This window comes from Takifugu rubripes, chromosome 1 (assembly GCF_901000725.2).
Source record: "Takifugu rubripes chromosome 1, fTakRub1.2, whole genome shotgun sequence".
In the NCBI taxonomy this organism is placed as follows: domain Eukaryota; kingdom Metazoa; phylum Chordata; class Actinopteri; order Tetraodontiformes; family Tetraodontidae; genus Takifugu; species Takifugu rubripes.
This window is the reverse complement of record NC_042285.1, coordinates 19,289,789-19,311,719: the sequence shown is the minus strand read 5'-3', so window position 1 is coordinate 19,311,719 and position 21,931 is coordinate 19,289,789. Positions and strand designations below refer to the sequence as shown.

Below are 21,931 nucleotides of genomic sequence, written 5' to 3'. Positions count from 1 at the left end.
ATTCTGTTTCTGAAACCTTCCTGGATATAATTGTTTTAAAAAGTACCGCCAAATTATTCTTGGAATCTTTTTTCCTCACATGATAATTAACTAGAGGCAGTGTTATGGACTCACAGCACATCGGAATTTATTTTTGAACTTTGCAGACGTATTCAGGTCAGCTGATTGCAGGAGCAGTAAACAGAGAAAGGTCAGTCATCTCATGGATCACAGCCTCTCAAATCCAGCCCCATCACTGGGAAAGCAGCGCTCCCCCCACACAGTCGCTGCATCTACAGACGCCCCTCACCACCGTTGTCTCCCAGCATCTGTCGGAGATGGAGAGCTTAATAGCTTTATTAGCGTGCTTTACCTCCTCTCACAGTCGACGCTCGTCCCAGATGAAGGTGCGATATATTTAAAATGGCCGATAACGGCGAGGGAGGCTAAACGCTTGGATGAAAATCCAATTTTGTCGCACAATCACCAGACTGAATTTGGCTTACATTAACTGAGAGGGTCACGACACCCGAGCGATTAAATGTCAGCCGGCGATTGCTTCTCAGTCACTTTATGGAAATTTTGAGTGGGAAGCAGCGGAAACTGGAGGTGGGAGGAAATGGAGCGGAGGAGAATCGTTGGGTTGTTTGTTTGTTTTAAATACGAAACAAGCAAATGCTTTAACCTCAAAGGTCAAATGTAGATGTGAATCCATTGACAGGCTCAGAGAAATCAACAGCAGTCATGTGACAAAGGTGCTAGCGGCCGTGCACAGCTGGTTCTCGTGGGTGAATCCATTAATTGTTTGCACATATATGTAGTAATTAAGGCAGCATTTTGCCGTAGGTGATGTATATTTGGTTTGACGCTTACTTTTAATTAGCGCGGCTGACGGGCTGTTACAGGGGCTTGTGGGAAGTTACATGACATGAGGCTTTCGGGCAGGACTTGTCACTTTAAAGGACAGCAAAGATGGAGACCCTGTCATGTCTTCCAGGCTCATCTTGAAGACGAAGGTGAACATCGCAGTGCTGTGAGTTGGAATGACAATCTGCCATGAACCACAATATGTCATCCACTTTAAGCCCTTTAGCTGCTTCAAACATTGTAATATATGTATTTATGGTGTACTTATTTTTGCAGCATTTAAAAAAAATAAATGTATGGATGAGATTTACACTCTGATGGTGTTAGTGTGTGCTTCCAACAAAAGATATGTGCTAAATAGTTATATTTCACCCATCTTCTAACACTGTTGTCTGAACAGGGTCACGAGGAAGCTGGAGCCTGTCCCAGCTGCCTTCAGGCGAGAGGTGGGGTGCACCCTGACCCAGTCACCAGCTCATCGCAGGGCTGCCATACAGAACCAACAGTGACGATCAGTCAATTTTGAATTCATTTGAATGCTAAGACATTTGGGGCCATATCTGTCTCTTGGACAGTTATTGATGATCGGACTCGCGGTACTATGAGTTTTTATTGCTTGTGGACAACAAACTTGTCACATGATCAGACATCTTACAAAAGTGTTTCTATGTAAAGAAAGTGAAAACAAATAAGGAGGAAATGTAGACAGCTAAAAGTCTATTAAATTGTTGCAAATTGTCTGCTACATGAGGCAAAAAATGAAAATGGGACCAGTTTAAATTAGCTAAAGCTGCTATTTTTTAGGCCTATAAGATATTTACAGACAAACACTTGAAATATCTGAAGTTTGTAGACATCTGAATCAAAGCAACACGATGTTGTTCACATTGTTTAGGAATAGATATTTGTCAATGTCAATGATCTGGACACCGTTCAGGTATTGCAGATGATCTATTTAAAGCACCTCCATTTTTAGGGGATGTAAAGTATTTGAACAACTGATCAACAAACAGTTTTTCAAATAAATAAAAAATCAGACAAGAAAACAAAATGGATAATAATTCTGGACTATATGTGATTCACAGTTTGGCAGCAGCTCTGTTGGAATGAAAAGATCAATTAGATTAAAATCCAAAATAAGCAGGCTTTGAGGAAGACCATCAAATCCGATGAACAATGAACCCTGGGTGAAAACTCCCTACACAACTTGTACAGTTGTCTCTTGAGGAGGACGAAGGATCAAAAGATGAGGCGCATTCAAAAAGATTCGAGTTGTGGTAATTATTAGGCGTAAAACACAATATTTTTCAAATCTCCTTAAAGTGGATCTTAATATGGATATCTTTCGTTCACCTATTAATTATCTTCAATTAAATAAAAGTCAATATAAATGAATTTGAATGAAAACATCAAAGGAGTCAGTCAGAGGCTTGATGAGATCAACAGTGAAAATTATTTCTTTTATAATTTGTATGTTTTACTGAAAATAAAGTGTAAGCGTGACACAGAATGAAACATGCTCTTCACGTGGAACTGGCTCAATAAATGCTTCACTTTTCATTACAGCCTTTAATAAATTAAGCCGATCATGCACATGTTTGTAAACAAAAACTTTCAAATCAAATCTGAAATCAAATTTGAGATGATGCTATTATTGCTAACATACGGGAAATGAGAGCAGGCAAATGCACGACGCGTATGCCTTTACTGGAATGAGGAGCTCAACTATTTCAAGTTACAGAAAAAGATCCAAAGAGGTAAAAAAGAAAAACATTCACTATCATAAAAATCAGCCCAGAAAAAAAAAATCAGTAGCTTTTATACAGTTTCACAGATAAAAAGACATGTGCAGCAGGCAGCTGAGGATGTGAACAATAACTAGCACAGGAAAACAAAAGAAAAAAATCACAGTGCTACACGATATTAACACATGCTGGGTTACAACTACACAAGAAACAAAGACCTCGCACAGCGCATGCTGGTCCGACCCCTTCCGAAAATCCCCCGACAAAAATGGGGAGATGAGTTCACTGTCCGCGCCAAAAACAGGACAGAAGTTAGATCGGGCTAGTCCACTGGGGACGTTTTTTCACCTACAAAATGTATCAACCGAGCTAAAAAAAACCAGCCTATCAAGTGTTCACATAAAAAGAGCCTGATGGGTCCTGATGGTTCTGTTCCATAAGAGTCCTGGTGTCCGTTCAGAAGAGCACGTCTTCGTTTTTGATCAGCACCTCCACCACCTGTCTCTGGTACCGGATGTCATTGAGGGCTGTGGCGGCGTCCATGTTTGGGGCCCGCATGAGGGTGGGTCCAAAGACGATGGCGAGGTTCTCCGCGTTCATCAGGTTGAATTTTTCATTCTCCGCCACCCTGCAGTTCGAGATAGAAGCAAATTCTCTAAATAAACAGATGAACTTACAGTCCAATTACTACTTACACCACCGTTCCAAAAGGCCCTGTTGAAACCATTTCCCCCAGACGAGGAAGCTCCGGGGTGAGGGCAGCACTCACCTCTTCAGGTGCGCCATGAGGTACTTCAAGGTTTCACTGTGTGATGGCGGCAGCAGAGCCAGAGATTCTCGGAAAGCTTCGAGCTTCTTCTCCGGATCTGTGAGTTCTGAGTGGACACAGACAGAATAGCTGCTGTTAGAAGACACTCTTAGAACGTCGAAATAAAATATCATGTCCTCTGTTTGAAGTGCGATGATGCTGTGGCCCACACGTGATGCTGGCAATTTCCAAACGACCCCTTCCATTCCAACAGATCTGAACCCGAAACGGTCCATTTCTTGCTGATCCGTGTGACTTACTTGCAGCCTCGATGAACCTCGGGTAAGCGTCGTATGAGATGATGGGAACGGGCAAATCCCTCAGGTAGAGTTTGAGCGCGCCCGTAATGATATTGATGTCTTCATAGGCCTTCCCCGAGATGTCTGTCTTCTCACCGTCTGTGAGGATGGAGCGATGGAAAAAGAGGTGCAGATTTCAGCTGATGCCGGCGCTCGAAGAATTTTTTGAAAAGCCGGTCGGTTTAAAATAAAGCGCTGCTTTCATCCTGACTTTTCTCTCTGCCACGCCTGCTTTCTAGTGCCTCCATGGCCTACTTGTGCAGGCAGGGTGAACATCGCAGTGCTGTGAGTTGGAATGACAATCTGTCATGGATGAACTCCCCCATGACAATCTGTCTAAGACTACGGCCCGCTGATAAGGGCTCTCAGTTAACGGGCACATTGAATCGAGTCAGTCTCATTCTCAGTTATTCAAAGAACATTTCCATGGGTCGTATCCCTGGAGGTCCTACGTATGTCCATGCTACACGAGAGGCATGCCACCATGACGTTTACGCTCTTAAATAGACTATTCCCTCACAAATGTGTCAGTTTCTCATTAATCTGAGATGTCCTCTGTGCCTCCTGTAAACACAGGAAAGCACCTAACGTCATTCATTTTAACGTGAGCAGACAGAAATCTATGATACGTTTCCATGTGCAGGAGCGAAGGAACACCAACCTTTGTCAAATGCCAACTTCACTTCTTCCACAGAGTCGCTGAAGCCAGACACTCTGTAGAGACCCTCAGACCTGAGCCCTGCAGGAACGACCAGGCAAACAAACTTTCAGACTCTGACGATTGCAGTGAAAACATCCACCCATCCATCACTCGGGGTAATTTAGAAAATGACATTAAGCAGGATTAAATATGCAGAAGCATTGAGGACAAAGTGTCCACAATGTCAAACAACAGAACAACACAGGCCGACGCAAATGGGTTTCAGCACCAGTGAGCAAAATCATAGAGACATAAATCAAATTTAGCTGCCCGACATGTATTAGAGGGCAGACAATGGGGAGGCGCGGAGCTCTGCTCAAACCTGACTGATTGAACTGAAATGCAGTTTAAAAAGGAGTCAGGAAACAGAGTAATGTGTTCTTCATTATGCGATTACAGTCGATAACACACTCATCGCTCTTCTCAGACGTTCCCCACAAAAGAAATCCGCTGATTAGTGGCATTATGAGACGTTTCGCGCCTCAACTAACACTGCTGTGATCTGATCAACAAGCAGCAAATCTGGGAGCATTATTGAAACAAAATTTATTCTGGTGCTTTATTGCTATCCAAGTTATTTTATACCATTCATAATTTTCTTGGAATTACAGCAATGATGGGAAAATCTCTGCCACATTTATCGATTCATGACAAGTGTGATTAAATTCACCCTTACTAAGTCTTATTTAAAACAAAACCTAACCAATTATTTTAATTGCTTAAATTTAAAGTTTGTATCACTCAAACTAGATATGGACCTGCTCAGAAGACATAATTAATTAAACACTGTGATATAAATATAAAAACAATGCGCCACAAATATGACATAGCAGCAGGGAGGTAATCTCAAAAAATATATTCTGTCTCTCACAACATGTAATTATTAGCTTTGTGGGTTTTCACAGCAGCATTTGCCCCATTTACAATCCTGGGATGTCTTTCCTGATTTAAACACACCACACACACACACACACACACACACACACACACACACACACACACACTCTGTGACCTCTTGACTCGATCTCCCGTATGCACATGTCCACCACCATGGGCCGTGCCGTGTTGTAGGCGTTCACCAGGGTCGTCAGGTCACAGCTGTAGATTTTACGGATGTGCCTCAGGTTGGGTTTACAGTCATTGGCCACCAGAGAGGAGCACTCTTTGTGGACATTCATCCCACAGTCTGCAGACAGGCACACAGCAGGGTCGGATGTCAAACAGGGTCGTTTAGAATTTGCTCTTAGCTTCACATTCATTTGGATTTGGACGGCTGGTCTAATGCGTGATTTAAAGTGAAAACAGTGTTAATTTCCTCGATCAATATTTGCTCTCTAAATGTTATAAGACGGCAGTAAAGCCCCCTCCCTCTCTGCTACGCCTGACATTGGATCGACCTTGAGTCACCAGATAGATCCAGAGTCACCTCCAGATGGCCATTTATTAATTAAAATTTGTAATCTACCATATTAATCCATGAGGCATGTGGTATGACAGTAAATATGGGGAGAAGGAAATCCTCATTTAGATGGAGATTTTCTGTCATGTGTGCTGTTTTCACCGAGTGTTAATGGGATATTAGTCATCATGTCAGTTTAAGTACCCCAGATTGTTTTTCATCTGCGGTCAGAGTGGAATCGTTCACCTTTCTGGGGACGGAGGAGCCCGCGGAGGGCAGACGCTGGGAGAAACGGAAGCTTTTCTTTGTAACAAAGAATCATGGAGGGGAATTAGAGAAAGACTGAAAACGCCGGAGCCTGGAGGAGGGACAGTCAGCGCCGCTGCAGCTCTAATCTTTTCCAAATCCCAGCTCATACACAATGGCTGTGGAAGCTGCCACTGAGGCGCTGCGGGCTACATCAGACCTAGTTTCCCAGACTAAAATGGGCCAGCGCTTCAAACCCTTACATGTACTATTTCACTCTTACCAAGTTTAGAATTTTTTATTTTTTTTGGAGGGGGGGGGGCATCAAAAGCTTTCAGATTCAAAAAGTAAGATTGCAATCTCTAAGAACGAATGTGATTTTAATTTTCAATTTTAGAAAAAAGAAAGGGGGGTTCCAAACCAAGACTCATCAGTTCCTGAGGACCTTAAAAGAATATTTAAACGGCTACAGTTCCCTGGAGAAATCCCCACGCCCCATTTATATGCATTGGTGCAGAAATGTAATTACCTTAAGAGATGATTCTCTTAAGGATATGAGACAAGCACTATAATGGAGATGGGCCTGTCACCAGTCGGAGCTGCTGTGGAGATTCTGTCCATGGAAACATTGATGGTCCCAGGTGGCGGGTGAGGGTGAGGATGAGGCAAAGGCCCGGGGGACACTGGGAAACAGGAGGTGCTGCTTTACTGCACCGTCAGTTCTGTCTCTGTTGCTATGGAGAAGAGGCTGCAGCGATGCTGCTGGCTGAAGAACTCTAAGAAGGTTCAGCTAATTTCTAAGCGCGCCTGCAGAGTTCCCAGTTAAAATGAGTCCTTTCAGGCTGGAACCCACTTGTATTTCCTAAATGGTTTCGAGTTCTTTGCACAAGTCTCGGGGTTGAGCTGCTTGACCCAGCTTTTTGGTGGAAGCCGCTGAATTTTAATAACATGTGGAAACGGAGCTCTTTCCCCACGCTCTGAGCTCTGCTCCTCATTAAAGAGACGTGCCAGCTTTGTTTTCCTTCACGGCCATGATGGAATGAGGGTGGGGGGGGTGTCTTACTCTGATGAGGAAATGTGGCACAACAAGCAAAAGCAGAGGCTGGCTCTCTGGCACCCAGCCAGTTCACACATACAAAAAGAAAAAGATTGAGGAGGTGGTGGTGGTGGTGGTGGTGTGTGTGTGTGTGTGTGTGTGGAGGGGGGGGTATGCAAATTTTAGGCACCACGTGAGACTTTGCTGCCCTAGATTTTGATAGAAACTGAAGTCTGTACAGTGATGGAAGTCTATAGATAGGCTCAAAAACAGGCTCTTTCAGTGGGTTTGTTGTTGGCTTGAAATTTCAAGACATTAATTATTAACATCCGGGCTCCTGCCGATTTGTGTGACACACTTTGTTTTATCAATAAAACATCACAGACACACTCGCCTACATAACGGCACCATGAAGCTGCTTCTAACAAAAGCTGCGTTGGAAAAGACAGCAGAAAAAGGTTTATCCCATGGAAACAGTGTGAATGAGCAACACAGCAAACGAATGAGGAATCTTCATTCATTTAACATCCGTGCCAACAACGGCTGACGACTCATGTGAAGAACCGTGTTTAACAGGATGTATAAAATCATGGAAGTGGATGAGCAGTAAAGTTGGCACCAAATTAGAAAGCCCTAAACTAAACAGTGTAGCCATTATTTGCAGATAAATAAAGAGTCTTCAGCGATTTGTCAATAATTAATCCGGGTTTCATTATTTTCATCCACAATTAGAAAAGGAATTAGGTGAAGAATAAGCTTTTTATATCATGTATAGGGAGTGTTACATCACGAAGACAGCCCCCCAGTTCATTTTATTATACAACTGCTAATCCATAGTGTTGGGATTTTAGATTTAAACTCAATAATCCAGCTCCAGATGCACAGTAACCCATATATACAACTGTTCACTTCGTGCACTCACTGTCAACAAAAAGTGTGTGTATGTAGTGATTAATTAGTTTACGTAAGATTGTGTTGGTGCAACTGAGGAGGTTTGAGTCACACCTGCGCATTTGACCCCTTGAGCCATCAGTCCCCACATGAAACTGGCACAGTGCTCGCACCAGTGAGGCCCCCGAAAGGTGTGAACCTGCAACACAGAGTGTGACAGTGACAGATACATTCAGGACAGACGCAGGCGCTGCCATTGTACGAAGCAGCGGAGGAGGATTTTCTGGGGGAGGAAGAGGATTGTTTTCCAATCTAAAAATGATGCTGGCGAGGTGGGAGCAGCGGGTGGCGGGGGTGGGGTGGAGTTGCTGATACTGCACAGCAGGTAGCCACAATTTGTCGAGAGAACGTCCAATTGAAGAGCTGCTTTGCTTGTTTCTCAAAAGGCATCAAGGCATCATCAGGCAACAGCAGCTCAGCCAATCACTGCGGCGGGCTGAGCTGAGACCCCCCCGGTTTCACTGTATTACGTCAGGCGGAAGAATGGCAATAACAGTTGGTGGCTCTGTTATCATCACGCACAAACAAAAATTCCGTTCTTCTGATCACTGACAGTACACGGAGCCTGAAGAGGCTCCATAATTCTCTCATGCTGCCTCTTAGCTGTGCTCAGCGCAGAAACTGTGATCTCCCACTCTGCTTAAAAGCATAAATCAGCAATTCAGGAGAACAAAGCAGCAAAGAAAAAAAAAAGCCTTTGGTCTGCATCAGCATTTTTACAGCCTTGAAGCTAATATTTCACCTGCTTCCCTCCTTGTTTACCAGTCAAACCAGGAGAGTCAACATGAGCCAAGAAGGGTAACACTCGCTCCATCAGTCTATTATGTCTGTATCTGGCACTTAAACCAGCAGCATGAGCTCCACAGACCACCAACAGATTTTCTTTTGATAAAAGATCACTTGGCCAGACCAAAACAGCGCTGTTATTCATCCTCGCTCTGCCCTCCTCTTCCTCCCCCCCTTGTCCTCTTCAGCTCCCACGGGGGAAGCATGAGAAACCAACCTCGGGCTATACATGATGAAATTAAAGCAGCGCGCTGGAGGTGATGCTGCTCAGAAGAGTCAAAGTTGACATATGTCTTACCTTAAAGTTGTGGACTTTCTCTGGTTTGGATGCCCGGTCGATCTCTCTCAGGGAGGCTCTGCGGACCAGTGAGGTGAGCTGAGTGTAGGCGAACTGCTTGAGTGGTTGCCAGAAAGTGGCCGGTGGTTTCTGTGGCCCCATCCTCATCCCCAGAGCCGCTGCCAGGATGTCCTCCTGATTGGCCTCGCGCTTCACCTTTTGCACCAGGGACTTCTCTTCCTTGTGGACCTCGTAGGACTCTCTGGATGGCATTCCGCTGCTGCTGCTGCTTCTGCTGCGCTCTCCCAAATCTGACTGATTTTCAAATGTTTTTTTAAAAGTCCCTAAAAAAATAAGGGATTGATTTTTGATGCTCAAGGCAAGTCAGTATCGAAAGATATTACTTGCATTGTCACAACGTCCCTGGAAACAAACTGTGTGCTATAAAGTCCGTGAATCACAAAAAAAGATAATCCAATTGGAAGAGCTGTGGTCCTGAGTTGATCCACTCACAGCAGTGACAGTGGATGGAGTCAAGCCTGTGTGATGGGACTGCCAGGTTTTATACAAAAGCGGTGCAGCCCTGAGTGCTCATGTGCTTCTCTGGAAACGTGCATGCAGATGAGCTGAGTGGTTTGCACTAATCCTCTCCTCCCTGTGCAGAGCTGATATTCTCCCTGGAACGGTCACAGCGCGCTGTTGTGAAGCTGCTGGGGCGGGAAGAGGGGGAGGAGCAGAGGGGGCGGGCCCTGTAGCAGACCCAGAAGATTAAATGGATCCCAACCAGCCAATCACGGCACGGATATGCAGGCTTTAACCGCCACCCCCAACCCCCCACGCAATCGCCTCCATCAGATATCCAAGCGGGGAAGCCTGGGCAGGATGGAGAGTGGGCCGATAATGAGCAGTGAATGAGTCATGCATCAAGAGTGGGCCGCCGTCTGCAGGAGCTGCAGTGAGCCGTTGGAGAGGAGCTATTTTCAAAATCACGTTGCCACAGAAACCCAACATGGCTGGGATGAGCAAAACAAAACAAAAGCACCAAACGGACTGCTCATCTAAACACAAGAAATGAACATTCCAAAGTCGTACTGATGCAAATTTAAAAAAAGAGAGAGAAATAATTGCATTCGTAAAACCTATTCTTCCAAGCTTGGTGTGGTTTGTTTTCCCAACATTTTGCTTAAAAAGAACAAGAAATTAAAAAAGAAAATGATAGAACTCGCTGGTTTCACGAGCCAGAATCTGTATAAAATGACATGAATGAACCAATGAATAAATGCCTGAAATATGTATCTATCTGTAACTGTAAAGCATCTGCTGATTGAAGAAGCCTTCTGGATAGAAGGCGAAACGTCTTCAAGAGAAGAAACCCAGTCCAGTTGACAGAGAAAACTACCTTGGATACAATGACCTGGATGACTGAGAATTTACACAGACATCTGCTGATTGACTTAAACAGTTTATCCATCCATGATTATTTCATTTATTTCTAATGCACATTTAATAACTTTGGTTTTATATGAAGCTGTACCAGTTTTAAATAACATACTAAACTATTTGATGCTTTTAATCTTTGATAAATTCGGTTGAGAAAACGAGTCTGTACCGCACAATCAAAGGATCAGGCTGCGCAGCCTTTGTCTGACTATTCATTTCCTCGAGGTTTTCACTGATGCAAACGATGTGTTGCCTGTATGCAAATGAGGTGTCAAATGCAGCGCCATGGCGGTGGCGTGTGAGGCAGAAAGAACCTTCCACCTGCCTCTGATTCACACGGCAGATCAAGTGTGAGCGTGAGCCCACCTCTCAGGTTTGGTGCTCGCACCTCGCACGAAAACGGTGACATCACAGACCTTCCCTGACAAATCAGTCATCTTTCGTGACCCCCTCAAACCCCACACCCCCCTCATACACGCACCCTCAGCAGAGGTGCGCAGGGGAGGGGAGCAGACACCAGACTTTGAGACTCAGCATCTTCATGCAGGCCTGCATCCCGGACTGTGGTGGGTATCACAGCATGAAAGAGCAGAAATGGAGGGTTTCCACTTCAGATCTCTCAGGCTCATCAGGAGCCCCCACTCAGGAGGGTACCTGAGACTGATGGAGATAAAAGGCAGAAAGAGCCTCTTATTTGCTCCGCGCCGTCCCCCTCAGACCCTGAGCACTTTACGGGGTTTTGCTGTGTTATTGCGTTGCCCGCTGTTAAGTGCAGGACCAGTTCCTGGCTCTCAGGATGTGGTTTGCTTTGAACGCAGGCCTAATTGACACTGATTGATTTGTTTGCTGCACAGGGCTGCATCCAGACACAGTTTAAAACAGCAATTCAAAGTAAGCTATTGGGTTTGGTTCCAGCCGCCGCTCACAGAGAAGCTCCAAACTTTCAAACTCTTTGTGTAACTGTATTTCCTCGCTGCTCCCCACTGACTTTTAAGCCATTAAGCTCCTGCAGATGACGATTTCTGCAGGGCAGGAAGGTGGTTACATAAGGAAATGTTCCTCTAATGCACTGCTGACCCAGTACAGCAGTAAAGACCCATCAGAGTATTGGTTCTTAAGATCTAACGGTTAACTCTGGTGGCTGTGACCTCACTATCCTGCACTTCCTACAGGAAAATAAACAGCTAGCCATTAGCTGAATCTGGCCTTTCAATGCTGAGCCAAACACAGATAAAGCAGAGCAAATGTGATGACGCGTGATGCCAAAAGACTTCAGATTAAGTTTTTCCCAAAGATCATTCTCAGCCGGAGATTCAAATCATAATGTTATGTAAGGTTATATAACCAGAAAGGATCGTGTGATGAGCAGGAAGTCTGAGCGCGTCCACTGTGGGTCAGATGTCAACACTGAGCCGACATCAAAAGAGCCACATTCATTTAAACATTCCATGTGAATGGCGCAGCAGGGCCTCAATCTCAGACAAGTGTGAGTTTTATCCTGCACAGACAAAGATTACGTTCAATGGTGGCGTGTTCATCGATGTTTACTTGAGCAGAACGACACACAAAAGCCAGAACAAACCGCCTCCGCTGCCACTGCTGCCGCTGCTGCTGCAGGAGGCCTGGAACAAATTACACCAGATTTGACCAGGACAAATAGATTACCTGGACTAGCTGCACAGTCTGCACCATGACAGTGATGTATGACACACACACACACACACACACACACACACACACACACACACACACACACACACACACACACACACACATACACACACACACACAGAGAGTTCTAAAGCTTCGACATTATGGTTTAAGATATGGTGTGGTATTTAAGAGCTCTGTTCTAGTGTGAGAATATAAAAAATGCATGAGTCTGATTCATGCGTTGTATAACAGCCGCCTAAAAATACTCATGAGGAGAAAAATCAACACCACAGAAAGACTTATGAGAAAATGAGTGATCACATTACTGAAGCCATAGAGCAGAGCACACAGAGCAGTACAGCCATAAAGATGGTTTTAAATTAAAATCATGCATATTGGAGCCTTTTACATTGTATTCTGGAATTCTCCTACAAATTATGACATCAGATTTTCATAAAACATCAGATTTAGTCACCCACCATAGGCAATCTGTGTGTGTGTGTGTGTGTGTGTGTGTGTGTGTGTGTGTGTGTGTGTGTGTGGACAGGTGGCCCAGAGTCACAGCAGGTGACTTGACTTTCTGATCTGTAATCTGACCAGATTGCTTCCTCGTGTGTTCCTCTTTGCTGTAGCAGAACAACATCTGTTTAGAACACTCAGCTCCCTTGAGAACCTCGTTTCTGAGCCGATGCACCTCTTTTATACACCATTGGATCTCTCACTACCTGAAATTAGCTGGCTAGTCCCAAGAGGAGGTGCCGTTAATAGATATTTCAGAGGTGCTGATGTAGAAATAATGTGATTAACAACCTTTACGCTGCATTTAATACCTTTTTATTAAATCTATTTTGCACAAGTAAAATAAACCAGGAAGAACGAACAAACTTTACCATTTATTGAGCAAAAGGAGCAAATAGAGAAATTAATCCTGCTCCCTCTCATACTGAAAATGAGCTAACCGTTAGATTAAAGCTGTAAAAAGAGGCCAGTATCTGCTCACACAGCAGAGTCAGAGTCATCTCATTATTAGATCTGCTGGTTTCGGGAACTCGCATGTCTTAAAATCCCTCCTGAAACGAGAAAACCTCTCCTCTCATGTCAACATCATCATCGGGAAGCTCTTGAGGCTCCTTATGTCATCATGGATGACATAAACAGGAGTCACCAATGCTCTTTCAGCCCCACTGGCCCGGCGCTGACTCCTCGCCGCTGCGTGATTGTGTTAATGTGACTCAGTTAGCAGCTGAAAAACATTCTGCATGTTTGTCACGGTCCATGTCCGGGTCAAAGCCTCCGGCTTCAGGCAGGAGACACCTTCAAAACCAAAGCAACTGGTGGACATCTGGCAACCCAACATCTGGGGAGGATGTTGCAGTGCTGCTCCCCCTGCGTGTTAGCAACAGCACAATATTTTAACACTAAACTGAACGCGACACTCGGGCCCGGTTATGAAAACACACTCGTTTTATGCAACCCGCAGGCGTTGCACAACTTGCCAGTGAACGCAACCTGCCAAGCTTTTCAAACAGTTTCTCTTTGTTTAAATCCCCCCAGACCCCCACCGCTGTTATTCAACCTCATTTATGAGTGCGGCATTGTGAGACGACGTAACACACACACATATGCCTGCACACACACACACACTCACACACAGGAAAGGCAGAGTTTGCTCCAGAGAAAGCGTAAACTGTTCCCCACGCTGTCTGAGGCTGACAGGGATGTGATATTGTTAGCGCCTGTGACGTAAAGATCCGCCAACTCACCGGACTCTGACTGCACATTCCAATGTCCTCTGTGTGTGTGTGTATGTTTATTATCTTAAGGATCTGTCCAAACAACTTATTCACGATGTTATACTTAAATAGGACACCAAAGGTCGTGTGTACCACAGATCAGACCTGATCCAGGCACTCTTATCTTTTTATCTTTTGTTTCAGTGACCGTGTTGCCCCCGTTTCATAAGTTTCAAACGTAAATACAGTTTGAAGTTCACTCGACTTCGGTGAGTCTCAGGGGGCTGAAGATGCCCCCAGGATTTATTGCAGTTAACTCGTGGAGAATAAACAGGGTTGACAACAGTTCAGTGAGGAGATTTCAGATTTGTCAACTTCACACAGAGAACCCAGTGTTGAGGAGAACGGTGGACTCACGCGCTGGATGGATGGATGATGGAGGGATGGATGGATGGATGGATGGATGATGGATGATGGATGATGGATGGATGATGGAGGGATGATGGATGGGTGGGTGGATGATGGATGGATGGATGATGGATGATGGATGATGGATGGATGATGGATGGATGGATGGATGGATGGATGGATGGATGGATGGATGGATGGATGGATGGATGATGGATGGATGGATGGATGATGGATGGATGGATGGATGGATGGATGGATGGATGATGGATGGATGGAGGGATGATGGATGGATGGATGGATGGATGGATGGATGGATGGATGGATGGATGGATGGATGATGGATGATGGAGGGATGGATGGATGATGGAGGCATGGATGGATGATGGATGGATGGATGATGGATGGATGGACGATGGATTATGGAGGGATGGGTGGATGATGGATGATGGAGGGATGGATGGATGATGGATGGATGGATAGATGATGGAAGGATGGATGGATAGATAGATGGATGGATTGATGGATGGATGGATGGATGGATGGGGGCTCTCAGCAGGGCCGGGGGCTCTCAGCGGGGCCGGGGGCTCTCAGCGGGGCCGGGGGCTCTCAGCAGTGATGGGGGCTCTCAGCGGGGCCGGGGGCTCTCAGCAGTGATGGGGGCTCTCAGCAGGGCCGGGGGCTCTCAGCAGGGCCGGGGGCTCTCAGCGGGGCTGGACCAGGTCTCCAGACAGACGTGTTGTTCAGACGGAGGTTCTGACCTGCAGCTAAACAGATGTGAGCCACCCTAGATGATGAACCGTCCCACCGAGGCCTCACGGGCAGGAGCGGTTTCTCTCTGCGGTGAAGGAGAGAGAAGGAAAGTGATGGTTGCTGCTTTGGAAGTCACATCAGCTGATGTGGAAAATGGCTGATTAAAGATGGGGGAGTGTTGTCGGTGATCCACCTCTGCTTCAGTTTCTGATCCCCGTGAGTCGGCCCGGAATGAAACGCAGGTTTCAGCATCTCTGGGAGCAACAGTAGAAAACATCCCGCCTCCTCCAGCCCTCTCCTGCTCTGGCTGCGATTACGTCAGGACAGCACGGGTCACTGGACCCGCTGCCTTCGCGGCCTCGTTCCACCAGTGATTGTGGATCAAGTCGCTTTAATTCCACATTATTGCTTCTGGGAACAGCAGAACACGCAGGAGCAGCAAAGGCCCACAGACCATAGAGAGGCCTCCAGGTTGTTTACACAGGAACACAAATGTAATAAAGAGGTGAACACTAACACGGATTTAAGCCAAAGCCCAAATGTGGAATTTTGATTTGATAAACCTCCATAATTCAGTTTGTTTCGAAGGGCTTCTCAGCTTTGATCATTTTTCCAAGGTGAGAGAACGACCAGATCATAATTAACTGACTCGTTTTTAATGGATTCACTCCAGTCTAAAACAGTTCCCAGCATGCTTTGCGGATTATGTGGAGTAACTGGGTCACTTCATCTGAAAAGAAAGACCACATTAAATTTGAGTCAATAATCCTGTGAATCACAGGATTGATTTGAAAGTAAAACCTGCAGAACTAAAACCAGATCGTGTGTCAATATTATTGCCTTATTGGGATCTGAGCGAGCCACGTGAGCAAACCAACAGAAACTCAGGAATCTTGTGGAAATGATCTCGGCCTCTGATGGGATCCTTCGCGCCGCCTTGAAGCACCAGCAGCCGTTAATTGGTTTAATGGGCGAGTGTTAAAACAGTGATTAGTGCGTCTCTGTTGTCATGATTAATTCATTGCTGGAGTGAAAGCAAACAGCTGCAAGTCCGCTAATCAGTGGAAACAATCATCGGTGATCATGGCGACGGGGCGGCGAGGGAGGGGGATCTCAGATGGCAGAGATCAGGATTTTAATAAGAGTGAATGTCCCTCACAGCCAATCTTCCTCCCATGGATGAGAACAGCTTTCTTCCCCCTACACCAGTTAGTCTGATAAGAGGCTTTTTTTTGTGTTAGTAATGTTACTCATCAGGCTGGGATGACTCTGTGCTGTCATCGCCATGACGATGCTGTGACATGAGATCAATCGAGACGTCTGCCTTGTTCCTGGAGTCCCCGATGAGATCGGTTTGATCGCGACTAAACGAGCATTAAAAGATTCTTGGATAAAAGCTTCAGCAGCTTCAGGTTTACGGAGGGAACGGAGCCAGTCAGCCCGTTTAAATGACAATAAAAATTGGACCAGAATATTCAGGCGATCACATAAACAGCAATACGGTTGATGAGATAATCAGATTAACACACCTAGATTCCTCCCTGATAGTCCAATGTGTTTGTAAATCTAATTAATTTGTTTTGTTTTCATTCTTGTGTAAAAATTCCTATATTCCTGTATAAATTCTATAGTCTGTCCTGCAGGTCTGTTAGCTCCCACATTAGCACAGCTAATGCTAAAATGCTTAATGTGTTGAAAATAATGGAGGTCCTCTCTGTGTGCAGTGACGCCTTTGGAAAGAGATCCAATAAACATTCTGATTACTGCATTATTGGGATGTATGGAAACACATAAGCTTCCATGAGGCCAGTTATCTGGTCCAGTTCTGGTCATGTAAACGAGCCCAGCGTTGATGTTAATGGTGCCTGAAGAACCCACTGGTAACCAGTGTCAGCAGCACACAGCACAGACAAACAGCCCAGGCCGACACACAGCAGCCCGCTTACAGGCTTTAGAAGAGGAATCACAAGACTGACTTTAATACCGCCAATAAAAGATGCGACCTCGCCGTCTCGCTGTCATCTGATAAAGCGCATTAATCCCGCGCCCCTTCATGTACGACGAGAGGCGCCGTCATTAGCTCGGATCTGCTCTTAAATGCCGGGTAGTAAAATCTTGGGTTAGCAGCTTCTTCTAATCCCATTAACTTCATCAGGCTCGGGCTGCCTGTCGGGGCCGAAGCCCCCTGAAACAGAACTAATTCTGCCAAACTGTGCCCATGTCTTCAAGGTCCTATTGCAGCTTTTGACACTCACACCAGGGCGAGGCTGGTTTTAAACCCATTTAGTAGATTTATGGAAATCCCATTAGAGGGTGACTGGCTGGAGCTGCTGCTTTTGAAATTGGAAAATGCAGCTGTTATGACAAAAAAAACAGACTTGGGCTCATTTTTATGTGATTGATGAAGAATATAAAACTGCAGGAGCTCCATAATAGACTGGAAGGGGAGCGGGGCGAGATGTGGGCTCATTATGGTTTTTGATGGACAGAAAAAGATGTATTGACATCATAAAATACAATTCACTGGAACAAAAGCAGCGGCGAGCGTCATGATCGATTTAATTCAGAGCAACAGAAGGAAAAAAAAACACTTCATACAACGATGCTGCTCGACACATTTGAAATTCCCTCCTGTTTTCTCGAAGGTCGTTTGCCAAACTCACCGAGCGTTTCAGAGCTCAAACGGCTGCCAAATGCATCTCGCCACATTCCATCCAGGCCACATCTACACAACTTATTTTAGGTATTTGAATTGAATCAGTGATTTGTACTAAAACGCATGCAGCAGAGAGAAAAAGGAGTTCAGTGTGGCCCCGCTTTGATGATAATCAGATGGCGAACAGAGCTGCAGCAGGGCCACATTAAGATGCACATCGAATCAGGAGCCGAAGCTCTGCAGATGTCCCGCGACACCCTCGCCGGCTCAGCCAGACAAACAGACTGATTCAGCAGCTCCGGATGATCCGAGCCAAACGCATTCATTTTAGGGTCAGAAATGAAAAGTTCGGAGCCATATCCTTCAAAAACGACGGTCCACGGTTGTAACCTTATTCAACCGATGTGTTATCCTCTCTCATCTCTGAAACGATTATTACGGGGCAAAAACATCCAAGCGATGAAGCGTCTGCACTGATGATAACGTGCATCTGGGCCTTTGCTCTGCAGCTGTTCGGCGGCTGGAAGGCGTCCAGATGCTCTTTAGCTGTTGCTAGCTAACAGCAACTGGAGCATTACTGAACGCCGCTGCTGGTGTCGTGCACGTGCGCTAAAGGGAAGAAAAGACAATGTGAATTCCAACCCCGTCGTTCTCATTTTGGGCAGATAAAAATCTGCTGCATTGGCTGGACCTTTTATTAATGAGAACCTTAAAACATGGGGGGGTGGGGGGGCAACTATCGAGACGTAAGATCATAACGGCTGTGAGATATGGAGCCCTGTGAAATGATCAACGGTGTGATCGAGGAGCAAATGAGGGGGATCCAGATCGTCGCAGAGCCGATAAATCAGCGTAACTGTGCCCTCGGAGGTGGGAGCACAATGAGAAACCTGGTGAGAGTGCAGGCGTGGGGGGGGGGGGTGTTGAAGATATTCATGAAATATATCAGTGGAGAATCTCAAGACTGATGCGTGTAAACATGGCGTTTGCTGTAATTCATGTTTTGAAGAAACCCTGGTGAGATAAGTGAAATCAATCCTCTGATCCTGGCCGGGGCGTCGGCCGATCAATGAGGCTTTGTGCCGATCAGCACTCGCTGAAGAGGATTCCCCCGTGTCAGCATGTTGGGGAGGGAAGGTCAATCTGCGCCGAGGCCTGGAGGAGCCTTCTCAGAACATTTAGGAGTAAAACGCTCCTGATGCCGAGATCAGAAGCAGGTTCCGCTGCTGAAACCATCACTGGATCAATGAGCATGAATTATAAAACAGAAGACAACCATCAAGCGACTTTGGCCCTGAAACACTGGCGGGAACAAAGAAGAGGAAATCGATCCTCCCCTCAGACGCAGCTCAGCAGCGTGGGAGCGAGATGGGGGAGACCGACATGTTGGACGTGGCCTCTGCATCGGGTCCAGGCCCACTTTCATCTGAGAACTGCTGCAGTTGTTCAGGTTTAGCCTAGAATCCAACAACCAGGAGCATCCAGAGGAGCTCATGTTCCATCGAAGGCAAAATTCTGAATAATCTGCGCAGTTTTCTCCAGTGGCAGCTGACATCACGAAGCAGCAGCCTCGTCTTCATCATGAGTGTTTTCATCAGAATGTTTTCTGATATTTTCCTCCCTCAGATGCTGAGCTCTAAAGCCCAAACTCATCACTGGGACCTCTAATCCCGGGTCGGGCCGCTCAATCTGAGACTATCTGAGACCATCCTGACCCGTCAGGCCGGGGGACTTGGATGTTTTAAGAACTCAGCTCCCTGGGACCCCCTGGGTTCCCTGGGTGTTGAGCCTCTGGGAGCCCTGAAGTGTCGCTGTCGTGTTTAAATCTTGGATCTACTTTATTCTGCGTAGTGACCCTGGGATTACGGCGCACGGCTGCCTGCTGCTGGTATTTGGTTATTCTTGCTGGGCTGCTGCCATGCCAGTTAACCAAAGGTTGGCTGCTAGCTCATCCTGTCAGGCTCGGAGCTGTAAGGTGTCAAAACAAAATGAATATTTCAGATTGTTTCTTCCATCCTGAGCATCTCATTTGTGTGCAGAGAATAAACCATCAAACACTGATGGCGGTCAACAAAGTCTCATGGGAAACCTATTTAAAGACCTTTCCGTGCGGTTCATGTGTGTTAATGACGGCAGAAGCTTACGGCGGCGCTGGCCTGGTGTCTGCAGATGCACCAGGCACAGCCAGTGCCCCGGGGGAGGGGGGGCAGCAGGCTCAGGAAGGGGGCACGAAGGTTGTGCCAGGGTAAAATAAATGTCGGCCATCAGGGTTTCTATAGGGAACATATTCCACCTCATCAGGAGTTCAGTCCAGAGCCCAGGCTGACATTTAAATAACAATAGAGGCCGTCTCTGCACGGCGCTGCAGACAGCTCGCGCCGCGTCCCGTGTTTGGTTTGGGACACAACCAGCACATTTACATAATCTGAATTAAATGTAAATCGAGCTGTTTGATCTCAGTCTCTCTGGATTTGGGGGGGTTCAAGCACCAGCTCTGAAACAGCTCTCCTCAGCAGGGGGAGAGCTCCTTCTTTGTCATGAAATCTGGAGTCGAGGGCCCGGAGCGTCGTTTTCCTGTGAACCCGGGCACTTTTTAAATTTTAACCCCAATGCTCCCTAAAGGAAAAAGGCCGATCCGCTTTGTATTTATGATACAGTTCACGTAAATGAGCCTGCTTGGTCTTAATCCTCGCCTAATTAAGTGCCAGTCTGGTGAAGCAGGGTGCTTCGGGGCCAAAGTAATACCTGGCGAATTATGGGAGCAGCTGGAGGAAGCGGCCTGTCGGCGCTTCAGCTCCACGCCATCGTCCTGTTCACTCATCAGAAATAACACAACCGTCTTTATCGATGTTGCCGTACTTCTCGTGTCACATGACCATCTTCACCAGCGTGTTAACGCGTCCCCTCACTAAACGCTGACAGCGCTGAGATCCACGTGTATATATATATATAAACCTCATCAAATTAACTGTGAAGCCCCGGTGGGGTGAATAATGAATAAGGCAAAGCTGTTTGCCAGCAGGGATCTAATTAATCAAACAATCAAAATTAACAGTCTGCACATGGAGGTGAAATCGAAGAGATTTTGCTCCACATTGGTGATGCAGGTCTCGGCTGCGGCACCCTTTATTCTCAGCTTAGTGCACAAGCAGCAGTAAAGTAAATGTGTTGTTATTTGTGAATGCTGTGACCTACATATTAACATTTACAATTCGAAGCCCTTGGTGATCTGCACCTAATCAAGGCTGCCCTACTTTAACACTGATTCTGAAGACAGCCATTGTCCCAAAACAGCGCGAGGAAAACATGTCAGGGGGATGAAAGGGAGATTTTAACTCATTTTGTTTGAGTTACTGAACGTCGATTAGATATACACACAAAAAGACAGCCAAGGCTGTGATTTCCATTTTCAGCATACAGGCGTATTGTCTTCATCTTCGTCCTCATTACAGTAATTTGGAAATGCTTGAAAGGGAATAAATGAACGCTTCTTTTGGAGGAATAGATGTGGTTACACCGCCCTCTGCTGGACATGAGTATTGTTTAAACTATTCTAACTGGACAATAATATTAGAGGGGTGTCAGGGGGTGGAAATAGCAAAAGAATCAGCTGTGAGCATGTGAACAGCAAGGTCGAAAAAAACAGAGTGTAGCGTTATCAGAACCGCAGAATTTATGATCATGGGTATTTAAAGTTTGGATTTTCGTGCACAGCTTCTGGTAATGCACCACTGCCGTTATTTTGCCCCCCCCCTTTTTTAAAACATCTTTTATGCAAGTCATGCTGTTATTGCAGAAAACGTTTACCTTTCATAACAGCTCTTCAGGTGTACAACCTGTAAGTCTAGACTCGACTATGTCAACATGTCCTCTGTCCTGCTCCAGGCACCCTCCGGCATGAACGGTGGGAATTAAAATGAGCTCTTTTTTAACCACACAATGTTGACTTTTATAAACCTGGACGTGGACACAAATATAATTGTAAACCTTTCCCGAGTTAGCAGCATCATTCAGATCTAATACAATATTTTCTGCCGGATCCCCGCAGTGTCACCAGGGCTCCACAGGGGGGCAGCAAACACCGCAGCGTTGCAGCAGGTTTGGACTTCCGGGAGATTCAGACGCCGTTGAAGCTTCTGCTCCTGGCAGCAAACTGTTTAATATATCGTTTTCATTGCGATGAAAAGAAGCCAAA

At 45.9% G+C, this 21,931-nt stretch overlaps 1 protein-coding gene across 1 annotated transcript; it reads right to left on the bottom strand.

Moving 5' to 3' along the window:
• Positions 1–1,437: 1,437 nt before the first annotated feature.
• Positions 1,438–9,784, bottom strand: chn1 (chimerin 1). The gene is made up of 7 exons (XM_003961835.3): positions 9,115–9,784; positions 8,085–8,169; positions 5,411–5,584; positions 4,360–4,437; positions 3,660–3,797; positions 3,361–3,466; positions 1,438–3,219 (listed from the first exon to the last, which is right to left on the bottom strand). Exons 1-7 carry the CDS (start codon positions 9,364–9,366, stop codon positions 3,048–3,050), a joined length of 1,005 nt encoding a protein of 334 aa, XP_003961884.1. The 5' UTR covers positions 9,367–9,784; the 3' UTR covers positions 1,438–3,047.
• Between the last annotated feature and the right edge of the window lie 12,147 nt (positions 9,785–21,931).